The 23,227-nt window shown below is 55.2% G+C and overlaps 1 protein-coding gene across 1 annotated transcript; it reads right to left on the bottom strand.

The window, feature by feature from the left end:
- Positions 1 to 1,674: 1,674 nt before the first annotated feature.
- On the bottom strand, positions 1,675 to 21,641 carry ITGB3 (integrin subunit beta 3). The gene is made up of 15 exons (XM_065856329.2): positions 21,283 to 21,641; positions 17,203 to 17,288; positions 12,919 to 13,111; positions 11,626 to 11,878; positions 10,974 to 11,136; positions 10,224 to 10,385; positions 9,978 to 10,073; positions 9,703 to 9,792; positions 9,220 to 9,354; positions 7,934 to 8,363; positions 5,027 to 5,249; positions 4,050 to 4,150; positions 3,833 to 3,952; positions 2,758 to 2,924; positions 1,675 to 2,223 (listed from the first exon to the last, which is right to left on the bottom strand). The coding sequence occupies exons 1-15, from the start codon at positions 21,338 to 21,340 to the stop codon at positions 2,155 to 2,157; spliced, it is 2,346 nt and encodes a 781-aa protein (XP_065712401.2). The 5' UTR covers positions 21,341 to 21,641; the 3' UTR covers positions 1,675 to 2,154.
- Positions 21,642 to 23,227: the final 1,586 nt, after the last annotated feature.

Below are 23,227 nucleotides of genomic sequence, written 5' to 3'. Positions count from 1 at the left end.
CCCCTGGCGCAACTTGAGGCCGTTTCCTCTGCTCCTGGCGCTTGTTCCTGGGGAGCAGAGCCCGACCCCCGCGGCTCCAAGCTCCTTTCAGGCAGTTCAGAGATCAGAAGGTCTCCCCTCAGCTCCTGTTCTCCAGCTGAACCCCCCAGCTCCCTCAGCTGCTCCCCATCATGCTCCATATCACCCCTGGTTCAAGCATCGCTGCTCAGCCAAGGACCAGAAGCAAAGTGATGTGGATCAGGAGATGGAGTTGAGGTCCTGAGGTTTCTGCAAATGCTTGGCAAAGCTCCCACCTCCACCCAAACAGTGCCAGGGCAGGGCTAGAGGGACTTACCGGTGCATGTGGGAGTCTGCCCATGGGAGCATCCCTATCAGAGTGAGGTCTCTGGACTCTCTTTCTAACCTATCTCAAGCCAGCAGGATTTGTGCATCTCATTTCTTATTGTGGGTTAGGTGACCACTTCAGGTCCCTCAGCCGCTCCCCATCATTGTGCTCCAGATATTGGGGTGTCAGATATCCAACGAAACAGTTTTTCCCTCACTTACCCGTCCCAAAACGCTGCTTTGAAGGGTGGCCGCTGGGTGTCCCTGCAGGCTGTATGATGCGGTGCCCAGCGGGTGCACGGAGCTGGGGACACAGGCAGGACCCTGCTCCCTGGTTTAGCACCTTCACCCCAGCCCAGGCCCCAGCTGTTCCTGGACAATCCCCAGTGGTCCCAGGCCAGCTCCCCTCCTCTGGGGCAGGATGGGGGGCTGCTGACATTCACCCCACTTGCTGGGGTGGCTGCCAGGGGTACCAGAGTAAAGCTCTGGCCCAGCCTGTGTCCCCAAATGGGTTACCCACCCCCAAGAGGGCACCCATGACAGTGTAGAGCCCCCCATGGAGGGCTCACAGCCCAGCTTGCACTGGGCTCCCCCATCCCTTGGCCCAACCCAGCTCCCCAAGTCCTCCTGGGGTGCCCACAGGGCAGGAACCCTGGGCACAGGCTGCTGGTGTGAACACCAACACCATTCATAGTTTGAAGTTTCTTTATTTTCATGTCGTGAATCGCTGCCATTCTGGTGCTGCTCCTCCAGCCGTCCACGCTGTGGGGAGCAGAGGGGACACAGCCACCACCACTCAGCCTGGGGGCAGCTCCACGCAGAGCACAAGGTCCCTGTCTCTTTTTGGTGCAATGAGGGGAACAGAGCCAGCGTGCTCGGGCTGGGGCACAGACCAGGCAGGAGCACCGGTACAGCCAAACTCAGTTTTGTTTTTCCCACAGGGATCAAACCATAGGTAACACACAACCCCAGGCAGCAGGACATGGTCTGAGCCCTGCCTGCTCTTCTGGAACCCTGAGCTACAAAGAAAACCAAGCGTGGTGCAATTCTGCAGCCCAAATAGCACAGAAAAGAGAGAGGGGTCAGGCATCACAACCCTCCCCAGGGTGCTGCCTGCACATCCATGTGCTTTGTGGCATGGGGACAGTGAAGAGGGACACAGCGAGCTCAGCACCATTGTGGGGACTGAGCCAGGCTGCAGCTGGGACCAGCACAGCTGATGCTACATGGAGTTGGCTGGTGGTGGAACCTGAGTGCACATGGAGGGAAGGAGAACAGGCATTGTGATGCTGGGCATTTGCTTTTCACCATCCTGGGTGACAGCAGCACCAGAAACACGTGGCTGCAAGCAGGGTCCCCATGATGGTTCCTGCCTGGTGGCAGCGAGCAGAGCTGCCCTGTCCCCCAAGGAGATGAATCCTGGACCCTGGGGTCCGTGTCTGTCCAGTGCACGAGGGGACTCTCCAGTGGGGCAGAGCTTCACCAGCCATGGAGGAGAGCACAGCTCAGCCTTCACTTTGAGCAGCTGCTTCCAAAAAAGCCTCTTGGCCCGATGAGCACCTTGCAGTTCACAGACCCGCCGGGCAGAGAAAGTCCCATTTCTCCGCGTTCAGTGTATGGAGGGGCCGCCAGCTCCTGCGAGGCGACCCGCCGAGGTAAGGACGAGAGGTTCGCTGTGGAAAGCGCATCCCTGCAGTTACAGTGGGGTGACAGACAGTTGAGGGATCGTTAAATTACACGCAGACACACACAATCTCTTCTGTAAACCAGGTTCCAGAGGATCCCACAGATCCCTGGCTGATCCCAGGGCCAGAACTGGATGCGACACCCTTAATTGTTCCCGCGGTATGTGATGTTGGTGAAGGTTGACGTAGCCTCTTTGTATAAAGGGTTGTTGCCCTGGAAAAAGGAGAAGCAAAAAGGGCATCAGCACTTTGTGCTTGACATCAGCATTCTCTCTACTTTGCAGCTGGGGACACTGAGGCACCATTTCAGCAGTGAGTGGTGGATCTATGTATTTTTAATGGCTCCCTCCCTCGTGCTCCAGGTGCCTCAGCCCTTCCAGCATCCCGTGACATGAGGGACCTTCCGCCTCCCTCATGGGATGGAAACTGCTGTGGGCAGTGAGTAAGATGGTCACACTGGTGACAAGATCTTGGGACATGCTGGATGTGTGAAAAGCATCTGGGACACCTTCTATTGTCTGTGCACAGCCCCCGGGACCACAATGGGCTTGGGGAAGGGGTGTCCAGGCCGGCAGTGTCACCCCAAATCCTGTTTCAGAGAGGGATGGTACACACTGGTCCCAAAGGACCATGCCCTGGGACCACAGACAGCAACTGGGCTCCTGGGTTGGGAACACTGGGAGCTGAATCCATTCAGCTTCTGGGCTTTGGGGACTCCTGCCCGGCACCCCAACCTGCTGGCCCTCACCGTGTCCCACTTGGCCTTGGCCTTCTCCTCCTCGAAGCGGGCAAACTCTCGCCGGTCGTGGATGGTGATGAGGAGCTTCCAGATGAGCAGGGCAGCGAGGCCGATGAGCAGGATGGCGCCCGTCACCGAGAGCAGGACCACCAGGACATCTGGCCCCTTCGGGCAGTCTGGAAAAGGGAGAAGGGCAGGGTTGGGGGGGGCTCAGAACCCCCTGGGCTATTAAAAACAGCTCTGGGGCTGCCTGGCCATGGGTATATGGAACTCATCTGGTATCAGAGGGGTTTAATCTTCCTGTTAGGGAGCAGGAGCTGCCACGCTTATCATAGAATTGGAGAGTAGTTTGTGTTAAAGGGACCTTCCCAGCTCCCCCAGTGCCACCCCTGCCATGACAGGGACATCTTCACCAGCTCAGGTTGCTCAGAGCCCCGTCCAGTCTGGCCTGGGATGTCTCCAGGGATGGTTCATCCACCACCTCTCTGGCCAACCTGGGCCAGGCTCTCACCACCCTCAGGGCCAACAATTCCTTCCTCACGCCTGCCCTGGTCCTCCCCTTCGGGTATGGGGGCCGGGCTGCAGCCCTGCAGATGTTTGCAGCTGTACTGGGAGTCAGCAGCTGCCTTCGTGGTGCTGCTTTCAAAGGATTTGTGGCCACACAGACCCTGGTCCAGCTGGAAATCAGACCTTGAGGTGACTGCAGACCCCAGGGCTGCCATGCCCCAGCCTGGCTAAAATGAGCCAGCTCTCATCTGCTTGAGGAAGAAATTACATCCAAGAAGTCAGAAACAGAATCAGGGCATGGGATGGTCGAGCCCTTATCCTTGGCCTCAACATGGGAGTGAAATAATGGAGCGATGCGGTGGGGAAATGCGAGACAGAGGCAGGAAATCACAGCCCTGGTGGCATGGAGCAGGAACAAAGTGGCTCTTGAACCCCTCTCAGCTCCCAGCTGTGGTTCCTTACAAGCCTGGCGGGGGTAGGAGGTACAAAGGGCACACAAATCCCCTCATTTTTAGCACAGAACCCCAGCACGGCGTGCTCTGCACCCCCCAGCCTGACTGCGGCGGGTGGCTCTTACCAGGCTCCTCGATGACATAGAGGATGGACTTGCCGCTGGAGTCCTCGTAGTACTGGAACCGCACCACGCAGTCCTCCTCATCCTTGTAGGTGCAGTTCACAGCGTCCTTGCCCCTGTCACCTGCCAGAGGGAGAGGCTCAGAGGGACACCCACAGACGGTGTTCGCAGCCCCCGGATTGCCGTGCTCCAGGGCAGGGCTCTGTGTCTCCTTTCTTACCCAGCTCCTGCACCGTCTCGATCTCATCTCGGCACATGCGGCTGCAGGACTGCTGCTCCATCAGCGCTCCCCGCTCAAACTTCTTGCACTCCACGCACTCCCTGAGGAAGAGGAGGGAGGTACCGTGAGCTCCTCCATGCTCTCCCCAGGGGACTGTCACACCTTTCAGTTTCGAGCTGCAGAAATTGCCACAGTCCCAACCCAATCGGGCTGCAACTGCTGAGAGCTCCTGCTGCCATCTCCCTGATGGGGTATCACAGAATTCCAGGGTGGTTGGGGTTGAAGGGATCCCTGTAGATCCCCAGCCCAGCCCTGCTCACACAGGGTCCCAGAGCAGATCACACAGGTGGGTCCAGGGGGTTTGAATGGCTCAGAGAAGGAGACTCCACACCCGCTCTGGGCAGCCTGGGCCAGGCTCTGGCACCGCAAAGGAAAGAAGTTTCTCCTCGTGTTCACATGGAGCCTCCTGTGTTTCAGTCTGTGCCCGTTGCCCCTCACCCTGGCGTTGGGCACCACTGAACAGAGTCTGGTCCATCCTGACACCCACCCTGAGATATTGATCCCATTGAGCAGATCCCTCTCAGCTTCTCTTCTCCAGCTCAACAGCCCCAGCTCTCAGTGTCTCCTCATCACAAAGATGCTCCAGACCCCTCAGCATCTTTGTGTCCCTCCCTGGGCTCTCTCCAGTGATTCCTTGTCCTTCTCAAACTGGGGAACCCAGCGTTGGACCCAGAACTGCAGAGCGGGAGGATTCACCTCCCTTGACATGCTGGCCACACTTTTCCTAATGCATCCCAGGTACCATTGGCCTTCTTAACCACACAGGAACATTGCTGGCTCATGGGCAACCTGTTGTCCACCTGGACTCTCAAGTCCTTCTCTGCGTCACTGCTTTCTAACAGCACGTGTCCCATCCCAGCTCTCTACCAGCTCCCTGATGGGCTAAGACCTGATCCCAGTTCTCTGTCCTCTCTCACTTTTTGATGGTGCAGGCGTCTGGGCACGTGGGACACTTCTCGCAGGTGTCACCGTAGGAGCCGGGCTGGGTGCAGTCGCACTTGCCGCAGACGCAGGAGCCGTGGCCGCTGCACACCAGCCCGTTGCTGGACATGCAGGTGTCGGTGCGGGTGGTGCAGTTGCAATAGTCACCGGTCCAGTCCGAGTCGCACAGACAGTCCCCGCAGCTGCACTGCCCATGGCCTGGGGACAACCCAGAGGACATCAGAACCCTCAAGTGTCCCCATAGATCCCATTATCAATCACCCGTATGCGTTATCTATGTACCTAGAGCAGCAGCTCCATCTCCAAAGCAGACCAGCTACCCAGGACAACCCATTTCCACTGTCCTTGGGGTAGGACACACAGTAGTTCACATCAGCCTTTGCTGTGAGCCCAACGCTCGTCTTACTCCACCCAAGTGAGGAAAAACTGGTAAATTTCAGGTTGAGCTGCCCCAGGTCAGCAACAGCAGCTCAAGACACTCAATCAGATCCGTCTCTGAGCCAGTCAGGCTTTGGTTTTACATAGAATCAGAAAATAGTTTGGGTTGGAAGGGACCGTCCAAGCTCATCCAGTCCAACCCATGCCATGAGCAGTGACATCTTTACTCAGCTCAGGTTGCTCAAACTCATTTCAACTAGATCAGATTGCTCAGATTCATTTCAGATTGAGTCAGGACATCTGCTCAACCTCCCCAAATCCCACTTGTTTCCCAGCTCCAGACCAGCAGGCCAAGCTGACTGCTGGGAAAAACCCAAGAAGCTCTACATGCTCACCGAGACTGGTTTAATCAGACAGACAGACAGACGTGCTCAAACCCTGCCAAAGCCTGGAGCTGTTTGGATTGTGGTTTGATTTTTGGCTCAAAGATAAGACATGGTAAGAGGTGGAAATGCCGTGGAGCTGGCAAGTGCTGACCCATCCCAAGCCCCAAGGGCAGTGGGGCAGGTCGGGAACACAGAAAATCAACCGGGCACCGTCCCTGCCACGGCCTCGGAGGCACCGGCATGAGAAATAAATGTGTAACCTCGTTAACGAGGAACTAGGGCTGAGTCACAGGAAAGACAGTGCCATGCGCTGGGTGACAAGGCACGGAAGCAGACGGGGAGGTTGGGGAGAAGTGGCTCAGTGGGACGGGATCGATGCCAACGGGGTCAGACAGACAGATCGGGTTAATTAACAACCCGCCCAGGCTGGGGGGTAGGGCTTCGTCATTGCCCTTGCGAAACGGGCAGTGGGAGTGGGGACAGGCACCCTGGGGACACCAACTGGGATGCAGGAAAACCCCAGCATTGTTTCTACGTCCCTTATCAGGCTGTTAAGATAAAGGATCGATCCCAGCAGCACAGACACAGCCATGAGCCAGGAGGTTGGGCTGGGGACAGGTGTGGTCCCCAAAAACTCGATTAGGGGACATCAGGGAGCAGGAACTGAGTGTCATCTGGCCAGCGGGTTTTGTCTCACCCACGCTGGGCTCCAGCAGTGTGGGATCAGCTTTGGCCACCGGGGATTTTTGGGCTCGCTGCAGGAAAGCGGTGGCTCTTTTTGGCACTGCGTGAGCAGCTGCCTCACATGGGCTCACACAGGGAGGTGGGGGACAGGGAAGGGGGTGGCTGCCCCTCTCTTGTTCCCCTCTTGAATCACTTTTGGAGCGCTCTGCTCCTAGAGGGCATGCCCCACAGCTTCACACCCCAGGATCAGGCACTGCCACCCCTCAACATCCCCCACGAAAACAGGAGATGGGTCAGAATATTGGGGTTCATTGAGACCTCCAGTGCATACTGGAGAGATCTGGGAGAAACCTTTGATAGGAGTTCCTGATGGGGAAGAGGCCCTGGGACATCAGGACACTGTTGGGGTGGGTGTTTTGTAGACAGGGGCTCCTTCCCCAGTCCCTGGTATGGGAGAAGCACCTAAAGACCTGCTCCTGTCTCCCCGGTACTGAGAGGAGCAGCCGCCAGGACTGGAGCAGAGAGGTCTGGTAGCACATGGAAGAGTTTAATATTCAGGAGGGACGATGTTGTAAGATCAGCAAAGGGGTCAGGATTTGTTTCCTCAGTGCTTTTACCAATAGGGAGTCTTCAATAAATGGATGGAGGATAAAATTGCCTCCCTCCACCCTGGGGGTTCCTTCTGCAGAGCAATACCTGTGATGTGTTGGGGGCTGTGATTTGAGCAGGGACCCTGCCCTGCACACCCCAGAGCTACTTCCCTGGGTGCCCTCCAGCCCCATGATGGGACTTCTAAGCAGCCACCAAAGTCTGCTCCTTAACCCTCTAGGCCATCAGCTCTTGGGCACAGGAGGAAAAGCCGGCTGCCAAGAAGGGAGTAATTCACAGAATCCCAATGTGAGGGGTTGGAAGGGACCTGGAAAGCTCATCCAGTGCAATCCCCCATGGAGCAGGAACACCCAGCTGAGGTTCCACAGGAAGGGGTCCAGGCGGGTTTGAATGTCTGCAGAGAAGGAGACTCCACAACCTCCCTGGGCAGCCTGGGCCAGGCTCTGACACCCTCACCAGGAACAAGTTGCTTCTCAAGTTTCAGTGGAACCTCCTGTGTTCCAGTTTACCTTCTTTACCCAGTTCCATTACCCCTTGTCTTATCATTGGTTGTCACCAAGAAGAGCCTGGCTCCATCACCCTTTCCATATTGATCCCCAGGAATGAGTCACCACTCAGTCTCCTCTTCTCCAAACTAGAGACCCAGCTCCCCCAACCCTGGTATTGGCTCAGACCCTGGGCTGCTACAGGGAGAGCCATGTCCGAGCAAGCCAGAGATGAGGACAAGTGGGACAAGCCACAAAATATCTGATGCATCCCTTGTCCATGAGTTCGGGCAGCACAAATGCCCCAGGCTGCCTCCCCCACTCCAATCCCAGCACTCACCCGAGCACATCTGGCCCTTGAAGCGGACACAGGAGAAGTCGTCGCACTCGCAGTACTTGCCCGTCACCTTCCCGAAGTCGCTGCTGTGACACACGCACTGCCCGCAGATGCACTCTCCGCGCTGGCTGCAGAGGGGCTGGCCTGGCTGGGGGCTGCAGTTGTCCTGCTGCGAGGGGTTGTACTCCTCCTCCGAGCACTCACAGTGTGAGCCCAGGCGCCCCGGGTTGCAGCGGCAGACGCCGCACTCCAGCGTGCCATTGCCTCGGCTGCAGGACGGGCTGTTGGCTTGGGCTTGGCTCTCGCAGGAGCAGTTGCAGTTGAAGTTCACCACCACCGTCAGGCTGTCCTTGAAGCCCACGGGTTTGATGGTGAAGGATTTCTGGGGCTCCCGTGGGCATCCCCGGACCTTGGCCTCGATGCTGAAGCTCACCTGGAAGGCAGAGGTTGGTCTGGGTGTCAGCACCATGAGCACAGGGTTGGAGTACCCGCTCCAGTCCAGGTCCAAGCTTAAGGAGCCAAAAAAACGGACCCACTGGGTCTGTCCTCACTACAAGAAGGACATTGTGGTGCTGGAGCGAGTGGAGAGAAGGGAATGTAGCTGGTGAGGGGCTGGAGCACAAGTGTGATGGGAGCGGCTGAGGGACCTGGGGGGTTCAGCTGGAGAACAGGAGCTGAGGGGAGACCTTCTGATCTCTGAACTGCCTGAAAGGAGCTTGGAGCCAGGGGGGTCGGGCTCTGCTCCCCAGGAACAAGCGCCAGGAGCAGAGGAAACGGCCTCAAGTTGCACCAGGGGAGGTTGAGTTTGGATGTGGGGAACAATTCCTTCCCCAAAGGGCTGTGGGGCATTGGAACAGGCTGCCCAGGGCAGTGCTGGAGTCACCAGCCCTGGAGGGTTGGACAGACGGACATGAGGTTCTCAGGACATGGGGCAGTGCCAGGGGCGGGGAACGGTTGGACTCATCTTGAGGGGCTTTACCAACCAAAATGATTCTATGGTTCTTTTGGGACTTCTCACAGCTGTCCCAGAACGGTTTGGGCCAGGGCACCTGCCTGCCACAGTAACCAGGCTAAATCCCACGCACTGTGGCCAGCAGCCTGTGCTGAGCTAGAGGACTACAGAGCCTGCAGCCAGCCTCTAAAAACCATTTCCCTCCTTGCACCCATCCAGCTGGACCCCTCCCTCCGCTGCGAAGATTACAGGGTCTGTGTCACCTGGGAGGTGGTATGGAGAGCACATGGTGCTGGTGGAGAGGAGGTAAAAGCAGTCCCATCAGCAGGATCCTTACCGTGTCACCAATCTTGAGCCCCATGCAAGACTTGAGCCCGGGGATGACCTCATCATTGAGGCAGGTGGCATTGAAGGCCAGGGACAGCTCTTCAGGAAGGTCTCGCACCTCCAGCTCCACCTTGGAGCGGATTTTCTAGGGGAGGATAGGAGCAATGAAGACGAGAGCACAGGCTGGGCAGGACATCCCAAGGAACAAGATTAATACTCTCATGCACACAAGAAAGGAGCCAAGTGCTCCAAGTCCTCCTCAGGACTCAACTACATTGTTCCCCACAGGGAAATGATCTCAAAGATGGGAAGGGACAGGCAGTGAACACAGTGATGAACACAGTGATCTCCCTTCCTCAGGGTCCACACAACACATGGGTGGAGGCAGATGCTTGCAGCTGGTCCGGGCAGGGTGCTGGGGAAGCTGCCCAATCTGCAGTGGCTATTTTGGGAGGGAGAGAGCTGTTGTGGGGCCATCACACCGCACACTCACCCCGTAGGAGTCCACAATGAGCTGCAGGACGTTGCTGGAGTCTCTGGACAAGGTACCAACTGTTGTGCCTGGGATCAGCTCACTGTAGTTCTGGAGAAATACCACAAGTATGGTCTGCTCGTGATGGTTGAACATGCCACAACTTGGCCAAACTCTGTCCAGGCACATGAGAGCTTCCCAAGGAGCTTTGATGGGGCAGGAGACCACAGCCACAGAGGGTGCTCCTCAGGACCCACCAGCTCCCCAAAAGGGTGGCTTTGCATAGCAGCTGTTACCTGGTAGAGGCCAACAACTGTATCAGTCACAGCAAAGATCAAGTTGATGTTCTTCTGTGAGAGCTTCTCAGTCATCAGGCCCAAAGAGGGATAGTCCTGGGGAAGAGACACCATACGCTAGGAACACCCCAGCCACCCTCATCCTCATCATGTTCTCCAGTCACGGCTGAACCCCCTTTCCCACCCCATGGAGACACTCAACAGGAGCTCTAAGCTCCATAACCCCAAAAGTGGGTCAGGATTTACCAGTGTGGTGGAGGCAGAGTAGAAATTATCCTCGCCAATGTGGCACTGGGCATCGTTGGGCTGCACGATGCCGGCCAGTCTGCCATCCAGAGCGATGTGGGTCTTGGCGTCTGTGGTGAACACGAGCAGGTGGGAAGCATCGTTCCTCCAGCCGATCTTCTCCTGCAGCGAGAGGCAGCTCCCAGTCGTGTGGCAACGCGTGTCAAGGGCAGCCCCAGGTGCCACCACCCCACTGCTGCCTGCGCTGTCACCCTGCGTCACAGCTTGGCCCTTGGGACCAACCTGCCACTGCAGAGGGAACTGAGGGCAATAGATCTCCTGGGGAAGTGCTGTGGGGACCACGGAGCTTGGCAGATGGACACGGGCTACTTGTACAGGTGAAAGATGGGTTTTAGTTTGCTAGAGTGTTAATTAGGGTGGCTAATGACTGAGGGACACAACCCCTCCCATCTCCAGTGAAATCAAGGCACAGAAGATGTTCCTTCTGGGATGGTTACTGCAGGGCTGGCACAGGATCATCAGGAGTCCCCAAGCACCTGCTCTGCTCCTCTGTCCTCCCAGAACCACACAAGGGTGCTTCTCTTTTCTTGTCTTGGTCTAGAAAGGTCCTTTTTGAATGTTCACCCTCTCCAGATCTGAACCCCACAAGGCTTACAGCTTTGTCCTGGTTGGGTTGAGTGGTCCCTGCCAACCCCCCAGCCCGGTCTCACGACCTTCTCCCAATGCTAGCCAAGCCTTCTCGCCCCTTACATCGCACACGGTGGCCTGGATGATGGCATCGAAGCCGCCCTCGGGTGCATCGCGGTTCCGTGAGACACTCTGCTTCCGCACCTCCTCATTGAAGCGGGTCACCTCATCTGTGAGCTTCAGGACGTGTTTGTAGCCAAACATGGGCAGGCAGATTTCTCCGATCCTGCGGAAGGACAACAGTCAGGGCACGGGGCTCACAGGGCTCCTCCAGCTCCCATCCCCACCCTGCAGCCATCCCACGTCCCATGATCCTGTCTGGGGGACTCAACCACCCCAAGAGCTCGAGGACACAGCCACAAACTAGCGAAGGACCATTTGAAAAATCAGTCGCATGTTCTAGTGGTGCTGGGCTCAGATGAGCTCCCAGCCTCTGTCCTGCTGGGATTTTTAAGGGTCACTTCCTTTGAGCCTCAACACCTCTTCTGAAAAAACAGTGTAAAACTGTTCGTTCCCATAAGAGCTTTTCAGTGACAATGATACTTTAAAGTTTCCTCTCTACACCATCAGAACATGCAGTGCAGCACAGTTTAAACCCTGCCCAAAAATCACACCCTCAACCCTGCTGAAATCCATTGCCATGGACTTCCAGCCACGTTCCAGTGATGCCCCATTACTTCTGGCCCTTCCAAGGCTTCCTCAGCCTGGGACTTACTCATAGCAAGGGTTGGTGATGGCTTGTGGAGGAGAGATGTACATGTAGGGGGAAATGGGCTTGTCCACAAAGGCCCCAAAGCCGATGCGGAGGTTGCTGGTGAGTTTGCGCATCTCGCTGGCCAGCTTGGTGCCCAGGTTCTGGATGTTCCTCAGGTCGTCCTTCATGGAGTTGGACAAGTCCATCAGGTAGTAGATGTCCACGGGGTAGTCTTCCACTTGCCGCACTTGGACACGAAAGATCTGGGAGTCATCTGTAATGTGACAGAGCAGCGGAGTGAGACCCTCTCCTGGGAGATGCCAAGGGGCCTTATCACAGGAGTAGGGTGAACGTCAACCTGTGGGGTCAGCAGGAACCCAAGGAGATGGTTTAGAGCTTCTGGGAGAAGAATGTCATGGTTAAACAGACACCAAGGGGCGAAGTCTGCAGGGCATGGTGACTGCAAGGGAGATGTGCTGTGCACCCCTTGGTGATAACAAAGGTGTCTTATGGCTCCTGTTCTCCAAATCTCTCACTCCCAGGACATGAGCAGACTGACCCCCCAAGCTGTCCTGCATGGACAGTGTGACCAACACATGCTGGATGGAGTGAAAGACCCAGTGTGTGGGCAGCAGGTTTCGTGGGCATTACCAGGGAGCTGTGTGGCTGCTCCTCTGAGCAGCTCCCAGGGCCTCCCCCATCCCTGTTCCTTCCCACTCTTCTTGGCTCCTCCCTGACTCTTCTAGGAAATTTTTGATTAAGTATTTTCCATTGAAATAAAAACCTCCTTAGAACCTTCTGGGGAATGGGCCAGTTTTGATGACTTTTGCACTTTGGAAAAAAAAGAAAAAGTGCTGAAAATACTTTTGGTTGCCCTTTTGTTTCTACTTTTTAAAAGAGACAAAGCCTCTTTCTTGCTGTTCTTTGAAATGTGACCTGGGGCACAGCTGCAGCCTTCTCAGAACACCTCAAATGTTGAGGGAAAAAAAAAGAGCTTTAATTGAGCTTAAATTGTTATTAGTTTCGTAATTCCTTCTAGATCTGTACAGCAGATTCTGACTTGCAGCATGGAGAAAATATCTTTTAAATCTACAAGAGCCCAAAGAGCTCCAACCCCCTCTGACTGCATCACTGGAGCCCCACTAAATCATCAGGGGTCCCAACTTTGTGTTTGGAGAGCATCTGTTTCCCCTCGTTGAGCTAAAATGAAGACTTTGAGCTTATAGGACAGCAGAGCGATGGCTCACTTGTTGCTTGGGTTATTCCCATCGCATCTTGCATCTCCCTTTCCCACAGCAGTTTGGGGGCTCTTACCCGGCCGCAGGTTCAGCTCGATTCTCTGGGGGCTCATCTGGGTGGTGGTGGAACCCCCGGAGCCCTTGTCACTGAGGGGTTGGTCCTCCAGGATGGTGACGCTGCTGATGGGGAACTCGATGTGGTCGCGTCCGCAGCCGTTTCGCAGGAGGTTGGCGTGGAGGTCGCAGCGAGGGGACGATTGTGCCATGACCTGTGGGAGAGGGACAGGGTTATCTGGGAACCCCCGGGGTTATGCCAAGAGGAGGCGAGAAGACCCCTTTTTCCTGGTGAGCCATGATTGAATCACAGCTATGCAAGACTGGGATTAGCGGCTCTTTAGGGCAGAGGGTCTCTGCTCAAGGAGGTGGCAGATAGAAGGGATCCATGGTCAGCAATACCACTGGGGCTCAGAGTGGGTTTGGGTTTGCTGTGCTCCGACATGGAGCTCCGACATGGAGCTCAGCAACCCCTGCCAAGGAGCGACAGATCATTTATCCCTGCCAAACCCCCTCCTGGCACCCAGCAGGTTTGTTTTTTGGCAAAGCTAAAAGAAAAGCCCACCCACGCGGGATGGCAGGAGAGGGTGAGCTGGGATGTGAACAAGGCAGAGCCTGAGACTTCTTATTTTTTTTTAAACTATTTTCTAAACTTTGGCAAAAGACGAGCCACCTTTTCCCCCAATTTTCTCAATGTGGGCCCTTAGAAATCCCACCACGAGCAAGGAACAGCCCTGCCGCGGGCGAGCCCATGGCACAAAGCAGCGCTCGGTTCCTGTCCGGGAACGGTTCAGGCTTATCTCCGTTCTCCAGCTTCCTGCCGGATGGAGCTGGCCTGGAGAACGGAGAACCAAAAAAGGAGCGAAAGAGCAGAAAGGCAAAGGGGCTACGGGAGAAGCCATCAAATGCCCATCAGGGGCAGGAAGCACAAAATGTGGAGTCATGGTGGGGTCCAACTGCATCCCTCCTTTCTTCGACAGCTCCCGGCTCCTCACCCTTATCGCAGCGTGTTCAGAAGGGCTCCCGTCGCTTCGGTTTCTCATAAACACAAATATGGAAAGAATTTCTTTCCCAGCCCAACGCTGCCAGGATCTGCTGTCATGCATTCCCGGCCAGGCAGCAGCCACCCTCCCCTCCAAGGGGCTTCTCCATCTCCCTCCAAATATGTCTACATTTAAAGTCCTACAGCACACGACCAGCACGGCCTTTCCCTGCAGCAAGAAGGGGTCACACAAGTGCTGGTGGGGCTGGTTCATCCCCCCAGCACTGGAAGGGTTCCCCATCTGGGATAACGTCCCCCCCAGATTCAGGCTGGCTGAACCCAGGAATGAATTTATGCGTTTTACGTGAACAAGAAACACGCAAATGGTGTCAGGAGGCCCTGGCTGGCTTAGAGCCCTCTGGAAACAGGAGCGAAGTGATAGCCAGAAAATACATCAGCAGGCGTGTTCCTCCCCCGTGGCTTCCCGCTCCCACCCTGGACATCGCGCTTGAAGTCAGTGAAGGAAACAAGCCATCCCTCTAAATTAGCTCCCTCGCACCCACCCATCCCTCACGCTCGCCCCACGGGGCTCCCCGCTGCAGGAAGAGGTGCCTGGTCTATTCCAGAACCCATCAGTCATCTTGTACATCCCTGTCCTGGGCAGGGAAATCACTGGGAAGAGATACAGGTGAAAAGCAGGCTGGGCAGAAAGGGTTTAATGGTGGTGCTGGGGTCTTGGGGGATACCAGGAGACCCAGAGGGACTCACAGGCTCTCAAAGGACATAGAATCAGAGAATCATCTTGGTTGGAAAAGCCCCTCAAGATCACTGAGTCCACCCGTTTCCCCACCCCTGTCCCTGCCCCATGTCCTGAGAACCTCATGTCCGTCTGTCCAACCCTCCAGGGATGGTGACTCCAGCACTGCCCTGGGCAGCCTGTTCCAATGCCCCACAGCCCTTTGGGGAAGAAATTGTTCCCCACATCCAACCTCAACCTCCCCTGGTGCAACTTGAGGCCGTTTCCTCTGCTCCTGGCGCTTGTTCCTAGGGAGCAGAGCCCGACCCCCCTGGCTCCAAGCTCCTTTCAGGCAGTTCAGAGATCAGAAGGTCTCCCCTCAGCTCCTGTTCTCCAGCTGAACCCCCCAGGTCCCTCAGCCACTCCCATCACACTTGTGCTCCAGCCCCTCACCAGCTCTACTGCCCTTCTGACACGTAGCACCTTATGGGATTAACAGCATCATTCTTACTGTGATATTTCCATGGAGAAGCTGTTTAGCCCCAGGGCTGCGTCGTTCCCCAGAGCCCTAAACATCGTGATTAACTCAGGACTCACAGAAACCTCCACACCAACAGGGATTTCATTCACTGGGACACAAACCTGCAAACCCAGGTTCCACATCAGTACAGCCATGATCTCATCAGCTCCCCATCACAGAGATGCTGCAGGGATATGGGGAACACACATTCCCGCCTCATTATCACAAGCTGTCATTATCACAAGTCAAACCCTGGTCTAGCCTTGCCACCACCTCTCCTCCATGGGAACAAGAGCAGGTGAGGCCTTGGAGGATCTGCCACAATCATCTGTAAAGTGATTTTTAGAGCCACATCTCAGTGTTGAGGCTTGGCTGACTTTTTCCAAAAGGAAAAGTGAGTGAATGGGCACATCTATTCATTGGTAAGAGTGGTCAAGGTCTCTGAAAAAGAACTAAAACTCAGTTCTCTGCATCAGCGCTTGGTGGGGTCAGGAAAGAAGCTGCAATGAAATTATGCTCCCATCCAGAGCCAGGATGGAGCAGGAGTAACTGAGAACCCCTGGCTCCTTGGGAAGGCAGCACGGGTGGGAGGAGAAGCGGCACGAATAAGGACACTGTCCCTTTAAAAAAAAAAGTGGGGGGGAGCTCAGTATCAGAGACCTTCCCCACCCCAGGGAAATTAAACAAACCCACAGAAAAAACCCTCATTTGCTAAATTAAGCCAATGTGGTCCAGATGTTGGAGGCAGAGTTGCTGAGCAGAGTCAGCGCAGGGGTTGGTTGCTGGCAGCGGGACGGCTCCCTCGCCGCTCGTCACGTCTGTCCATGAGCAGCTCTGGAAATATTGCCTTTTTTGGAAACCTTTGCTGATCGGGGAAAAAGAAAAACCAAGCCTATCACAGCGTCAAGACACCAGCCCATCCCAGGACAGGGCTGGGAAGGAGTGAGTGAGCCCATCCCAGCTCCGTTCTCCTTCTGCATTGGGGAGCGAGGCCCCTTGCCAAGGTGCAAAGTTCAGCTGCTCCTTGTGGGAGATGAAACAAGGCACGAGCATCTTTATTCACGCCACACACCAAAATCCCAGCGGTAACCTGATGGGCACAGCAAGCAGTGGCATCCCCACCAGACACATGTTGACCCCAAAGCATCAGACCCCGCAGGCATGACCCAACGGCATTTTCCAGCTTTTTCCCTGGTCTTTTCCCATCCCAGCGGGCACCATGGGCACAGGCACAGTCAAAAGCAGCCGGGTTTTGTGGACAAAGAAGATGAGACTTGTCCAAAGGAGAAATGCCCTCATGAAGCCCTGAGGGGGGGTTTCATCACCTCTGCCCATCCCATCCTCACCTCCCTGTCTCCACCCTGGGGCTGTTAGGAAACTCCCTCCTCTTACCAAACTCCCTGCTCTTACCATCCCCATGGACAAACCCCCAGGGCAGCATTTTTGGAGAGGAACGTGGCTGATCCTCCAGGCTCTCACCCACTCAAACAAGGGTGATTTTAGAGCCACAGCTCAGCTCTCACATCCTCTTCAGTAACCAAAACCAGGCACCTTGTTTTCCTTACCCCCTCTTTCCAATTAAAAAAAGGGCTTTTAAACCCAAGCTTCTAATCAGTATTTTTTCTTTTTCCCATCAGCTCCCCCTTCCCTTTCCAGCAATTTACCTCCTTTAGCCAGAGCTTTACAACGGGTTCTCAAGAAGCAAACCAAAAGTAAACTGGTTTTTCAAATGTACATTTTTTTAGGAAGATAAAGTGAATTCCCAGTGGAAACATCAGCATTTCGCAGCCAGCTCGATGTAGCTCCCACTGACACACCCAGAGACGGGGCAGGTTTTCAGATGAAGGCAGGAATGACCAGCCCCAGCCCTGTGATGAACATCTAGAGCTGCGGTCACCAAGCCACCGAGAAACATGTTTAGACACGGTGGGAACAGATGGAGACCAAACCTGTAGCTGTAACACAGGGACCAGCGCCCATCCCACAGCCCAAAGGCTCATCCATTCCTACACACCCCCCGTCCTGCTCAGGGCTGTGCTCCAGCCCTGTTAACCCCCCCAGCTCTTACCTCTGCTGAGCACCAAGCGCAGAGGGGGCTCACGGCCAGGCACTGCTTGCAGGAGTTCACCCCACGCATGGTGCAGATGTTACCCCCTGAAACAGCAAAACAGAGCGTGGTTACAACCTGCAGAGCCCAGACCACACATGTGTGCTGAAGTCCCGGTGCTCAGCCAGCAGCTTCATAAGCAGACTGCCCCATCCATGGATCATTTTGGTTGAGAAAGCTCCTCAAGGTCACCAAATCCAACTGTTCCCTCACCCCTGGCACTGCCCCATGTCCTGAGAACCTCATCTCCATCTGTTCAACCCCTCCAGGGATGGTGACACCACCTGGGCAGCCTGTTCCAGTACTATAAGGACTCTATTCTAACCCCTTTCCCAGTCCCAAATCACAGGTGTTGCCTCTTTGTTCCTTTTACACCCACCTCCCCAGCCCGGTAACAGGAGGGCTTCATCCCACCCAGGACTGAGCAGCATTTCCCACCTGCCAGCTCCCTTTAAGGAGCCCTGTTCCTGCAATGTCACACATGTGTTGGAGCAAAGCCCCCAGGGTGGGGGGGGCACACCTCCCCTTGTGCCTCCCCGCAGACACTTTGGGGCAGAGGGAGGGGGACGGGGTGAATTCCCAGGGGTGCAGGGTGGTACCCGCAACTGGGAAGCTGCTGCCTCTCCCACCACCCCCAACCCGGGGTGGTCGGTGCCTTCTTGTGCGGATGCTGAACTCGGCAGCAGGTCTTGGCACAGGTTCAGACCCAGGGAAAGGAAGGCGGGGAAAGGGCACAAGTCCGTAAGCGTGATGGCGGTGGTTTGTGCCAATGTGCAAAGGTTGGAATCTACCAGTGCAAATGGCAGTGGGGATTTTGGGAGGTGATCGCTGGTACCATCCGGGAAGGTCAGAGACCAGTGGGTCTGCGCAGGGGATTAAAGGTCCCCAAAATGCGAGCAGGGACCCCCGGCCGGGAGGATCTCCTCTGGTGGCTCTGCGGTCCCAACGGCCGATGCAGCAAGTGGCTGGGGACACAGTTGTGGTGGCGTCACCCTCGGCTCTTCCTCCTCCAGGGCACAAACATCTCAGCAGAGTTTTAGGATCCTCCGGGCAGAGCAGACCGCAAATGTGCTTGCTTGGCTGGGGGGGACCCTGCAGCCTGGGGCCCTGGGGGATGCTGGCACAGAGCAGCGGGCGCTGGGATCTCCGTGTCCCCCTGTCCCCGCACAGGGCTTTCCCCAGCCACCGGCAGAAAAAGCAGCATTTTCCACGGTTGCAGGAAATGCAACACGAAGCAGAAAGAGGAAACGGTGATACGATGTCGTCAGGTCTTTGGGCAGCACCATGGCGATGGCACCGTGCGCTCGTGCCCGCCAGCACGCAGTCCCGGAGCACAAGTGTGCGTGTGTGCACCGTGGCCATGTGTGCAGGGTTTTGTGCATTTGTGTGAACGAGGGTGGTGTCACAGGCTGAGCTGGACGCGCTGTGACTGTCCCAAATGCCAGCGGGGACGTACCCCATGGGACCTCTGCCACCTGCACCCCCTGCTCATCCTGCAGAGGGGAACTAAACGAGAGGCTAAAACCCAGCTGCCTGGCTCAGCACCAGTTTTGGGTTCCGTCTGCTCCCAGAGCTCTCACTGTACACCAAAATACCCAGCTGCAGCATGTGAGGATGGGAAAGACTTTAAATTTAGCATTGCCCAAAAGAGCAGCAGGTTCATCTCCGGTGCTTTCTGCACCAAGGCCACTCAGCAATGTGTTAACAGCATTATTGCCTCCTGGGCTCGATGGGTCCCGGTGGCCAGGGCTGAGCACGGGGAAGGCAAAGGGATCTCAGAAAGCAGCGGTGGCACCAACAGCACTGGCTCTGGCTTCTCGCACCTGCTCCTGCCATGTCCCTGTGAAATCCCTTCTGCTTTGCCAAGCACCAGTGGCTGCAGCTCAGCACGGCACACGTGCCTTGGATTTGCGCTGTGCCTTGGATTTGTGTTCTGCATTGGATTTGTGCTGTGCCGTGCAGCTGGGAGCCAGTTCCGATATAGTTGGCAGCAGCTCAGCCCTTCAGGGATGGCAGGGGAGGCATTAATTACCCTGGCGTTACCCTGACGGTTTTTGGGGACCGGGGTGGCCCTGGCAGCGCGAGGTGCTCGGGATTAAACTCTCAGAGCTGCCAACCCCAGGGGGTCCTTGATCTGGTGTCCCCGCTCCATGCTGGAGATACAAACCAAACTTTCTGCTCCAGACTCGCACAGCCTCGTGGTCTCCATCGCTCCATGCCCGGGGATGAAGGACCCTTCCCCAAGCTCCAGCGCTGTATGGAGCCATTCTTGGCTCCACTTCACCGGGGGATGGATGGAGCAGGGTCACCCCTTACCATGGGATGGGGCCAAAACCCCCGGGCACCAGCGGTGATGCGCAGCGGGTGGTTATCACCATCCAAACATGCCACAACCTCACGCCCCTCGCTGCAGGGAAATGTCTCTATTTTGGCATTTCCAGTGCTGTTCGCATGGCTGGATGTGGGGTGCGATGTTGGGAGGGTTTTGTGGAAGGGAGGGAGGACCTTGAGAGCAAATTAGACACGGAGGAGAGCAGAGGATGCTGCAGGATTTGTCCCTGTGAGTGCCCAGAATTGCTGCCCGGCCCTGGCCGTGAGCAGGTTATCGAGGTCCCAGCACAGCCTAAACTAACAAATTCTGTATTCTTGAGCGCTTGTTTTTCCAGCCATAAAAACTAATAAACCCAAGTACAAAAGCTGCATTTTTATACTATGAAAGCACCTAGTCTCCTATAACGATCCAATCCTAAACACTCAGGCTTTAAAAAGAATACCTAGCACATGAAACACAGGGGAAAAGGGAGATGAACCGAGCAGCATGGGAACCACCCGTGCAGAGCTGGGCAGTGCCGTGACCCCAAGAAATGTGAAATGATGCGCTTGAACTAACCCAGATGTCTGGGGATGAGCATCCATCTTCCTCCCCAGGTTGGAGGAAACTCCTCAGTCCCCAATCTGCACTCCAAGTAACCCGCTCTTTTTTCTCCCCTCTCAGCCAATATGAGCAAGAATTGATAAAGATAGTTTAGAAAACTCAATAAGGACACAAACCCTATTTACACCCCCTCTGGCCTTTCTGCTTGACTTGGCGGTAAGGATTTAAGAGTTTCTGGCTCATCTGCCCACGCCACCCTAGGACTGTCTGCTGGCACCTTCCCGCATTGGGGATACCCCAAACCAAGGCACCGACACACACAAACAGAAAAACACCTGCACAGCTCCAAACTGCAGCTTTATAAAGCCAAACTCTTCCAGGGTTTATCCTCTGTCCTGTATGGTGACAGCTCGCTCGGATCGGAGCCTCAGGGAATTCACCCAAGTCTGGAATTCTTTAGGCAGAATGTTGCCCCCAAACCACCTCGAAAAACAATGGGGTTGATTTATAAATCAGGAACTGAAAAGACCACACCGTTTTGCAGTTGCAAGGTTTGCTTTGAGCCCTGAAAACACACCTGGGGAGGAGACAACGCTTTCCTAGGCTTCTTCTCCATTGGAAATTTAAACAAAAATATGAACTATATATGTTCTGAAATGCCAGAAATCGGAGTTTTTAAAGAAAAGCACCAAAACAGCATGAGAAAAAAGAACACAGGAAAGCAATAGGCAGCCCTTAAAATAACATGGACACGGTGACTATCTGCCCTGCAAACTGCTCCAGTGAACTTTCTGTTTATCAAGGATGGAGCCCAAGTCACACCCCAGTGCTTCCATTACAAACCAGCACCCAGAGCCAAACACAGCGTTAGGTAGAGAATATAAACCCGCCGCACCCAGTGTGAGAATAACGCACCAAGCTGTGTCTTGACCCTATAACGTTTCTGATGAACCCTGCTGGTCCTGACCCAGCTAAAGCCCAAACGACTTTGTATTTGGGAACCTCTCCGAGGTTTCAAGCTGCCAGCTCCCCCTCTGAGTGATTTTCCCAGGAAACCACAGACCCTAGGAATGCAGAAAGTCCTGGCATTTTGGGAAATAACCAGCAACATAATCACTAAACCCCCAGCTTTAAGCAAGTGATGGTAACACAGGCTGTAAACCTACCCCAGGCGCCAGCAGCGCAGAGCACGAGGATCCCGAGCGCCGCGGAGAGTTTTCCCATCTTGTCCTGCAAACCCTGAGCGTGGTGGGGCCGTCCCCGCCGGGAGCGATGGGGAGCAGCGCTGGGGCAGACGGAGCTTTTGAGCGGTCCAGGAGATGAATCATGAGTCTGGGTGTGTGACACACGCACGGCGAGCGGGGCCGGCCGGAGGAAACGGCGCTGGCTCCACGCTCAGTTTTGAGTCAGGCGGTTTCCCCGCCTGCTCTGACTCCAGCTGTCATGCCAGTTTTTATGCTCTTCTCAACTCAAACAACGACCTAATAAACCTTGGCAGCAAGTACAGGCACTAGTGACCTACAGCCCTGGGGCCGGTAACAGGCTCTTTCCCATAGGCGCCTTCGCCTGGGTTTAATTCCTTGCAAAATCTTGCTCACTCCCTCTTTTTATTAACCCTTGCCTGAATTTTAAACCCAGTCTGAGCAGCGTCTAGGTTCAAGGATTTAAAGGGAAATTGAGCAAATACATATGGGTATGAAAATGTGGGTTCTCAGCTCCCCTCCCCAGAGTAAATGGGAAAATCGCTGCTGAAATGGAGCTGGGAGCTGAGCGAGACCCAGCCCAGAGCTGGACCTGCGGAAACTAGCTCTTTGGGTTTAAACCTAGACATTGCAAAGGGAAGGACATTCAGTTTGGGGTCAGATAATTTGGACCTGATTTTCTTCTCACTCCTATTGTTTTTTTCCCCTCTGTGTCCTCAGAAATTGCTTCTATATTGAGCAAGTACAGGGAATCAGATCTGCACAAGAATTGTCCCCCCTAGAATGCCAGAGCTGCTTTTGGCCGCTTCCCGAAGGGGTTTTATAAGCCCCTTGCTCCCCTCAGATACCAAGGTCTCCTTCTTAGAGATGGGGAAACTGAGGCACCCAAAATAGGGGCAGAAGAAAGAGAAGGGCTGTTTCCCTGGAGCCCTGGGCTGCCCCCTCCCACCAGATGACAGTGGTTGGGGACAACAATGACACAACACCAGGTCAGAATGACCCAACACATAGAAACGAATTGCCAGGCAGCACAAAACGAGATGGTTTGGGTGCTGGGAGCTGTAGACACAGCCTGACGGTGCTGGAAGCCACAGGATGATGTGCCAGGCACTGTGCGAGACCCACAGGCAGCAGAGATAGGGCAGCTCCTACAAGAGATGATGGTGTTTGTGGGGGAGAGAAGGAGATGGAGACTCTGTCTGGGGAGCTGAGGACTCTTTCTTGGCTTTAAAAGGAGTTTTGATGCCTCTTTGCTTCCCCTCTCAGCCCCACCGTCCCGGTTGCATGGGCTCTGCTCACCGGGGAATCACTTTCTGCCTGGGATTCAACTCCTGCCTTAAGTCTCCTTAATGAGGGTTTGGTAAAGAGGGTTCGGAGAAGCCCATAGACCCTTGTGCAGTGTCAAAAAAAAGCTGCATTTTGGCAGGGACATCAATACAACCCCCAAACCTGCCTGCTGGGGGGCTCTAAGTCTCACCCTGTTCCAGATCCTTGGAGGCATCTCAGCCTGCAGGCCCCATTCATCAGTTTTAGAGCATCCAAATTGCTGCTTTTCCTGCACAGGTCCTTCTCTCCCTGCCTGGAAATGCCGCCTGTGTGGCCTTTCCCAATTCTGAAGGGTTTTCTGGCCATGCCGCAGCCTGTCCCTGTATCACCCTGTGAGCACGTCTGATGCTGGGATACTCCAGCATGGCACAAAAACTCAGGAAAAAAAACAAAAAAAGAAGAAAAAGTCACAAAATGAAGTGTTCAACCTGCCTGCACCCACCTGGGCTCTCATCCTGCCTGAGCACAAGGGTGACGTGAACTTAATTCAGCACATTTGGACTGAATTTCGCTGTCGACTGCAAGAAGGCGCTGCCTGTCCTGAAAATATCGCTGTGATGTTAACTCTGTGTAGCAGATAACG

The sequence above is a fragment of the Patagioenas fasciata genome, chromosome 22, assembly GCF_037038585.1.
Source record: "Patagioenas fasciata isolate bPatFas1 chromosome 22, bPatFas1.hap1, whole genome shotgun sequence".
NCBI classification, from domain to species: Eukaryota; Metazoa; Chordata; class Aves; order Columbiformes; family Columbidae; genus Patagioenas; species Patagioenas fasciata.
This window is presented reverse-complemented; position numbering and strand designations above follow the sequence as displayed.